Source organism: Myotis yumanensis, unplaced genomic scaffold, assembly GCF_028538775.1.
Source record: "Myotis yumanensis isolate MYYU_CA2020_CCGP unplaced genomic scaffold, mMyoYum1.0.hap1 SCAF_3, whole genome shotgun sequence".
Classification (NCBI taxonomy): domain Eukaryota; kingdom Metazoa; phylum Chordata; class Mammalia; order Chiroptera; family Vespertilionidae; genus Myotis; species Myotis yumanensis.
Window position 1 is genome coordinate 106,596,670 of NW_027223754.1, and position 8,957 is coordinate 106,605,626.

The 8,957-nt window shown below is 40.7% G+C and overlaps 1 protein-coding gene across 1 annotated transcript; it reads right to left on the bottom strand.

The window, feature by feature from the left end:
• Nucleotides 1-7,209: 7,209 nt before the first annotated feature.
• On the bottom strand, nt 7,210-7,891 carry LOC139005164 (translationally-controlled tumor protein-like). Its single transcript, XM_070407517.1, has one exon. The coding sequence runs from the start codon at nt 7,874-7,876 to the stop codon at nt 7,361-7,363; it is 516 nt and encodes a 171-aa protein (XP_070263618.1). The 5' UTR covers nt 7,877-7,891; the 3' UTR covers nt 7,210-7,360.
• Between the last annotated feature and the right edge of the window lie 1,066 nt (nt 7,892-8,957).

The window sequence follows — 8,957 nt, forward strand, 5'->3', positions numbered from 1 at the left end:
ACATATGTCTCCTTTTTGCCCTATTGACTTCTCCCCACCACCCCCACCCCCAACAAATGCCCTCACCCCCCTAGTGTCTGTGTCCATTGGTTATGCTTATCCCCTATTTATAAGTGAAGTAACGAAGGTCACACAGGTAAGAAATGGTAAAGCCTGTATTTGGACCCACTGCTGTCTGAATCTAAAACACCTGCCCTTTCCACTATACCACACTGCCTGGTAATAGTGATTGAATTTTCTGACTTAAGCCAGCAAGTCAGAGCACAGCGAATCTATGTCAAACTCCAGAAACTTTATCCCTACCTGCAGAACAGTCTCCAGAAAATGATCAGGGCAGGTCTGCAAGGACAAGATGGAAGCAATTAGGTAAATTAACTTACCTTCCTTGGCCTCCAATCCTTCATTCACAAAAGGGACAAAAATGATGGGATGTCACTTCTATGATTAGACTATAACCCAGCTCACATCCTGACTACAACCTAATGAGTAACCCTGAGCCAGAATCACCACCTAAGCCATGCTTGGATTCCTGACCCTTAGAAAATGTGAGAAAATAAACATTTATTGTTTTATGCAGCTAGGTTTTGGGTAAATTTTAAACAATATTTTTTATTGATTTCAGAGAAGAAGGGAGAGGGAGGAAGAGATAGAAACATCAATAATGATAGAGAATCACTGATTGGCTGCCTCTTGCATGTCCCACATTAAGGGTCATGCCCACAACCCAGGCATGTGCCCTGACTGGGAATCAAACCGTGACATCCTCCCGGCCTCTCCTCCCCGCCCCCGTTCTGAGGTCCACGCTCAACCACTGAGCCACGCTAGCCAGGCAGTTTCAGGTGATTTGTTACACAGCAATTTTTGTTGATTGTAGAGGAAAGAAACCAGGAAACATCCTCAAGAAATCAGGATGGGCCCTATCCAGTTTGGCTCAGTGGATAGAGCATCTGCCTGCGGACTGAAGGGTCTCAGGCTTGATTCCAGTCAGGGCACATGCCCGAGTTGCAAGCTCAATCCCCAGTAGGGGGCATGCAAGAGGAAGCCAATCAATGATTCTCATCATCAATGTTTCTATCTCTCTCTCCCTCTCCCTTCCTCTCTGAAATCAATAAAAATATATTTTAAAAAATCAGGGTGGGATTTGTTCATCAACAAACATCAGGGCTTCTTACTTTTGTAAGGTTTCATAAGCTCCTCAAATTATTTTCAGTGCCAGTTTCTGGAATACCACAGAGAAAGTATTAGAAAAGAGCTGTTTTATTCTTCAGCTAACTTTTCTGATATATTTTACTGCTCAACAAAAAGACAATTTATCTCAAACCAGCTTGCTGTGCTATTTGAGTTTGGTGGTTCCTTTGCTATATAAGATAACTCTTAAAAGGAAGTAATGGTATTGTCATCCAGAAATTGCTCTTTGATTTAAAAATAAAACAACTTAATGCCCTGGCCAGTGTGGTTCAGTTGGTTGAGGGTTTTCCCGTGCACCAAAAGGTCGCAGGTTCTATTACTGTCCAGGTTGTAGGTTGGTCCCTAGCCAGGGTATGTAAGGGAGGCAACCGATCTCTCTCTCTCTCTCTCTCTCTCTGTCTGTCTGTCTCTCTCTATCTCTCTCCCTCCCTCTCCCTTCCTCTCTCTCTCAAATTATTAAAAACATTTAAAATAAAATAACTTAAGATACAAACAAACAACAAAATACCCACTGGGTCTGATACTTCTCAACCCTTTTTATTTTTTACTTTTCTTTCCTTACACATTAGAGTATTTGCAGAGAAAATTAAGAGTAACTACTAAACCCCTCTTAATACACAAGTCGTCCTGCCCTAATTAAAACTCTGAGCTTCCTAATAACAGGCTGCATTCGTTAAAGAGTCCGAAGTTATTAGTCAGAGACAGAGGCCAGTAAGTTATTAGATGTTATCTTGTTTCTCTTCTGGACCTTCATTTGTATTACCTTTTGTGTGAACCCATAGGTCATAGGCTGATCATAAAGTTAAGCATACATGCAACTTCTATAGAGATTCATCAATTAAAGTTTTTTCTAGGTGAAAGAGAATGAAGTAACCTAATCCCTTTATGTAAATCATAAAGTTTTACAACTGGAGAGGGTTGGGGGGCGGGAGTGGGGGTAAGAGATCAACTGAAGGACTTGTATGCATGCATATAAGCATACCCTTTTATGTAAATCATAAAGTTTTACATCTGGGGAGGGTTGGGGGGTGGGAGTGGGGGTAAGAGATCAACCGAAGGACTTGTATGCATGCATATAAGCATAACCAATGGACATAAGACACTGGGGGGTAGGGGAGGCGGGGGGAATGTCAAGGGGCGGGGGAGGAGACATATGTAATACTCTTTGTAATACTTTAAGCAATAAAAATAAACAGCAATCCTAAATGACTCACTAGACCAGATGGACTTAATTGACATCTTCAGAACATTTCACCTCAAAGCCACAGAATATACATTCTTCTCAAGTGCACATGGGACATTTTCAAAGATAGACCACATATTGGGACACAGGCAAAGTCTCTCCAAATTCAAGAAGATTGAAATAATATCAAGATTGTCTCAGACCACAATGGCATAACATTAGAAATCAACTACAATAAAAACAATTTAAGAAATCCAAACAGTTGGAGGCTAAATAGCATGCTATTAAACAATAATTGGGTTACCAAAGATATCAAAGAAGAAATTAAAAACATCCTGGAAACAAATGGCAATGAAAACACAACAATCCAAAACATGTGGGACACAGTGAAAGCAGTCCTGAGAGGTAAATTCATAGCATTAGAGGCCTACCTCAAAAAACAAGAAAAAATGGTAACAAATTATCTAACTGTACAACTTAAAGAATTAGAAAGAGAGCAGCAAGAAAAGCCCAGAGTGAGCAGAACAAAGGAGATAATAGAGATCACAGCAGAAATGAATGACATAGAGACCAAAACAAACAAACAAACAAACAAACAAAACTCCCAAAAACAATACAAAAGATCAATGAAACCAAGAGCTGGTTCTTTGAAAGGATAAACAAGATTGATGAACCTCTAGCCAGGCTCACCAAGAAGCAAAGAGAGAGGACCGAAATAAACAAAATCAGAAATGAAAGAGGTGAAATAACAACCGATCCCACAGAAATACAAAGAATTCTAAACAAATACTACAAACAACTCTATTCCAACAAACTAGTCAACCGAGAAGAAATGGACATATTCCTAGAAAAATAAGAACTTCCAAAACTCAACCAAGAAGAATAAAAAAATCTCAACAGGCTGACAACTAAGGAGGAAATTCAAACCGTCATCAAAAAATGTTCCAGCAAACAAAAGCCTGGGGCCAGACTGCTTCACAGGGGAGTTTTACCAAGCATTCAAAGAGGAACTAAAACCTATCCTTCTCAGACTATTCCAAAAAATTCAAGAGGAAAGCACACTTCCAAGCTCTTTCTATGAAGCCAGCATTACCGTAATCCCCAAACCCAGGTAAGGACACTACAAAGAAAGAGAATTACAGGCCAATATCTCTGATGAACATAGATGCTAAAATCCTCAACAAAATTCTAGCAAATAGGGTCCAGCATTATATTAGAAAGATCATACACTATGACCAAGTGGGATTTATCCCGGGATGCAAGGCTGGTACAACATCCTAAAATCAATAAATGGTGATACATCACATAAACAAATGGAGAGACAAAAAACACATAATCATATCAATTGATGCAGAAAAGGCATTTGACAAAATCCAACACGCTTTCCTGATAAAAACTCTCAGCAAAGTGGGAATAGAGATCATACCTCAATATAATAAAAGCCTTATATGACAAACGTACAGCCAACATCATACTCAATGGGCAAAAACTAAAACCATTTCCCCTAAGAACAGGAACAAGACACGGATGCCTACTTTCACCACTCCTGTTTGACATAGTACTGGAAGTGCTAGACATAGCAATCAGACAGCAAGAAGAAATAAAAGGTATCCAAATTGGAAAAGAAGAAGTAAAATTGTCATTATTCGCAGATGACATAATATTGTACATAGAAAACCCTAACGACTCCATCAAAAAATTACTAGAATTAATAAATGAATTTGGCAATGTAGCAGGATACAAAATTAACCCCAGAAATCTATGGCTTTTTTATATACCAATAATAAACTCACAGAAAGAGAAACTAAAAAAAAATCCCATTTACCATCGCACCAAAAAAATTAAGATACCTAGGAATAAATTTAACCAAGGAGGTAAAGGACCTGTACTCAGAAAATTACAGGACACTGAAAAAAGAGATAGAGGAGGAAATAAACAAATGTAAGGGTATACTGTGTTCATGGATTGGTAGAATCACATAATTAGAATGTCCATACTACCCAAAGCAATCTATAGATTCAATGCAATCCCCCATCAAAATACCAATGGCATACTTCAAAGACCTAGAATAAACTCTCCAAAAATTCATCTGGAATAATAAAAAACCCCAAATAGCTGCAGCAATCTTGAGAAAGGAGAACAAAGTTGGAGTGATCACAATACCAGATTTCAAGCTATACTACAAAGCCATGGTTCTCAAAACTGCCTGGTACTGGCACAAGAACAGACATATAGACCAATGGGACAGAACAGAGAACCCAGAAATCAGCCCAAGCCATTATACTCAATTAATATTTGACAAAGGAGGCAAAAGCATACAATAGAATCAAGACAGTCTCTTCAAGAAATGGTGTTGGGAAAATTGGACAGATACATGCAAAAAAATGAAACTAGACCACCAATTTATACCATACACAAAAATAAACTCAAAATGGATAAAGGACTCAAGATGGGAAGCCATAAAAATCTTAGAAGAATCCATAGGCAGCAAAAGAGCAGATATATGTCATAGCAATATCTTTACTGATACAGCTCCTAGAGCAATGGAAACTAAGGAGATAGTAAACAAATGGGACTTCATCAAATTAAAAAGCTGCTGCACAGCAAAAGAAACCATCAACAAAACAACAAGAAAGCCCACTGCATGGGAGAACATATTTGCAAATATTATCTCTGATAAGGATTTAATCTCCAAAATTTACAGGGAACTCATACAACTTAACAAAAGGAAGATAAACAATCCAATACAAAAATGGGCAAAGGACCTAAATAGACACTTTTCGAAAGAGGACATACAGAAGGCCAGGAGACATGAAAACATGCTCAAAGTCACTAATTATGGGAGAGATGCAAATCAAAACAACAGTGAGGTACTATCTCACACCTGTCAGAATGGCTACTATCAACAGATCAACAAATGAAGTGTTGTCGAGGATTTGGAGAAAAAGGAACCCTCTTGCACTGCTGGTGGGAATGCAGACTGATGCAGCCACTGTGGAAAACAGTATGGTGTTTCCTCTAAAAATTAAAAATGGAACTTCCATTTGACCCAGTAATTCCACTTCTAGGAATATATTCCAAGACAACAAAAACACCAATCAGAAAGGATATATGCACCCCTATGTTTATAGCAGCACAATTTACCATAGCTAAGATTTGGGAACAGCCTAAGCAGATGAGTGGATTAGAAAACTGTGGTACATCTACACAATGGAATACTATGCTGCTGTAATAAAGAAGGAATTCTTACCATTTGCACTGCAACAGCATGGATAGAACTGGAGAGCATTATGCTAAGCGAAATAAGCCAGTCAGAGAAAGATAAATATCACATGATCTCACTCATTTGTGGAATATAATGAACAATATAAACTGATGAACAAAAATAGAACCAGAGAAATAGAAGCATCGAACAGACTGTCCAACCTATGAGGGAAGGCAGGGCAGGGCGGGGGTGTGGGGGGTGGGGTTGAGAGGGTAAGAGATCAACCAAAGGACTTGTATGCAGCTTATGAGCATAACCAATGGACACAGACAGGGGGGTGGGGTGAGGGTTTGTGCTGGGGTGTGGGGGAGGCTGGGGAGAGGTCAATGGGGGAAAAAGGAGACTTATGTAATACTTTAAACAATAAACAATTATAATAATAAAAATAAAAAAGAATTGGAATAATTTTGGCCCACAAACCTTGAAAAAGTAATGTCTGATTTTCTTCTACACTCAGATTTGGCCTCAATACCAACTGGAGAATGGTGAAAGCTGGCCCTCAGAGTTAAGCCTCAAGTATAACACCATCCTACAATTAGATCTCTTCTATAGGAAGAATATAAATGGTTGGAAGTCGAATATGTCCAGACTTTCTTTACTCTAGAGGACAAGCCAAAAACAGGCAGAAACTGTAAACTTAATCCCTTGCTCCTGGCAATAACAACTCAAAATCTACCAGAAGAAAAGTCGGAGTCCACATCCCTGCCCAGGGCTGAGCTGACCTTAAATTGCCCCAAGACAGATAAAGGATCTGGTCATACTTTAGCCCAGATCTGCTTTTCACCCCAGGACATGAGACAAATTAAAAGTGATTTAGAAAAGTTCTTGGAAGATCCTGACAAATATATTGAGGTCTTCCAAACCCTTATTCAAGTGTATAATCTCTCATATAGAGATATAAAGACATCATGCTCATATTAAACTGACCTTCTCAGCCACTGAAAAGCAAGGTATACTAGAGAAAGCAAAAGAATTTGGGAATGGCCGAAACCGGTTTGGCTCAGTGGATAGAGCGTCGGCCTGTGGACTGAAAGGTCCCGGGTTCGATTCCGGTCAAGGGCATGTACGTTGGTTGCGGGCACATCCCCAGTGGGAGATGTGCAGGAGGCAGCTGGTCGATGTTTCTCTCTCATCGATGTTTCTAACTCTCTATCCCTCTCCCTTCCTCTCTGTAAAAAAAAATCAATAAAATATATTAAAAAAAAAAAAAAGAATTTGGGAATGACCATTTTCTTACTTATACCAAGGGAATAAAAGGCTCTGAGAAGGGGGGAGGAGGGAGGGGATTAAGAGATCAACCGAAGGACTGGTATGCATCCATATAACCATAACTAATGGACATAAGACACTGGGGGGTAAGGGAGGGCAGGGGTCTGTCAAGGGCGGGGGGGAAAAAAGGACACTTATGTAATACACTTTGTAATACTTTTAGCGAAAAATAAAAAAAAATAATAAAATAAAATAAAATAAAATAAAAAAAAAAAGGCTCTGAGAAAAGAAGCAAGAATTTCTTTTTTTTTTAAATTTAAATGCATTTTATTTTTAGACAACCTACATGACATGTTTTTTTTCTTAAAAACAATGCCTCCGCTCCAAATGAATCAAGGTCAAAATAAATGAAGAGCTCAAGATAACATCAGACCCATTTGTCCTAGTCTTGGTGTGTGGATGAAAAACAGCAGCCAGTTACGATGACAGGTGATAGAGCCAAACTGCCCAATTTGTTAACATTTTTCCATTTCTAAGCCATCCTTAAAGAAAATCATATATGGGGTTACACCATCCTCACGGTAGTCCAGCAGAGCAACCATGCCATCTGGATTCATGTTTTCACCAATAAAGAACTGGTAGTTTTTGAAAATGGCAAGGATGTGCGTGATTTGTTCTGCAGCCCCTGTCATAAAAGGCTTTACTCTTTCTGGTCTCTGTTCTTCAAGCTTCCCTTTGATTGATTTCATGTCATCTTTGATGTACTTCTTGTAGGCTTCTTTTGTGAAGCTGGTTTCCTGCAAGTGATGGTTCAAGACAATGTCAACACCAGTGATTACTGTGCTTTCGGTTCCTTCACTCTCAGGGCCTTCAGCGGAGGCATTTCCACCAATTAGTGAGTCATCAATGTTACCCTCTGTCCTACTGACCATCTTCTCTACCTCCAGGCACAGCCCGTCCGCGATCTCCCAGATCTTGTAGATATCGGAGAACATCTCATCATGGCTGATGAGGTCCTGGTAGATGATCATGATGGCGGCTGGAAGGAGATGGAGGCGCTGCCTTAGCAGGAGCACGGAGCTCGGTGCGAGCATGGTGCAGCAGGAGCAGCGCTCAGCTGGTGGAAAAACACAAGAATTTCTTAACTGGACAGGAGGCAGTCCCCCTGTAGACTCTCAACAGAATCCTGAAACTGAGAGGTAGAAAATAAAGCACTGCCTCAGACATAATAAAAGAAAGCCTGTCAACTACTCTAAATTAACCACCATTAATCAAGGGGCTGGCGAAGACCCCTTGGCTTTTAAAGAAAGGGTCAGGGAGGCATTGGTTAAGCTTACCAACATTACCCTAGATTTAGGATTGGGATAACTAATTTTAAGAACAAATTTATCACTCAGGCTGTCCCAGACATCAGGAAGTTACAAGAATTGGCTATTGGTCCAGAGAGTTCTTTAGGAGAATCTCCTGAAAGTTACCACCTCCCGGTTCTATAATAGAGACCAGAAGGACGAAAAAGGAGAAACAGGAAAAGCCAGGCCAAAACTAAGACTCTTTGTGCTGCGCTTCAGGAGAGCAAGGGCCCAGAGTCAGAGCCTGGAGACTAACAGTCAGTCACAGTCACCTGCTACAACTGCAGTAAGGGTGGACTTATGGGCCGGAGCTGTCCCAAGGGGCGTGGTGAACCCCCAGAGCCCTGTCCTGTCTGTCAAGGAAACCACTAGAAGTCAATTGCCCCTGGAGATGGAGGTTCCTTGGGGCGGGGCTGGCAACCCAGCTAGCCCAAGAGGACTGATGGGGCTCGGGGTCCCCCAACCCGGCTCCTCAGAGGACTGCTACCTCCACCCAGGAGCCCCGAGTAAGCCTGACAGTGGGGGACAAGGAAATTAATTTCCTCGATGCTGGAGCCACCTTCTCTGTACTCCTCTTAGAACCTGGTTAATTATCCTCAGAGGCTGAAGCCGTTACAGGCATGTCTGGGAAGCCAATAAAGAGATATTTTTCTCAGCTTTTAGGGTGTAGCTGGGGTAAGTTGTTCCTTTCCCATGCCTTCCTGACCCTTCAGAAAGCCTCATATCCACATCAGAGACAGTATCCTCCCAACCCTGAGGCTTT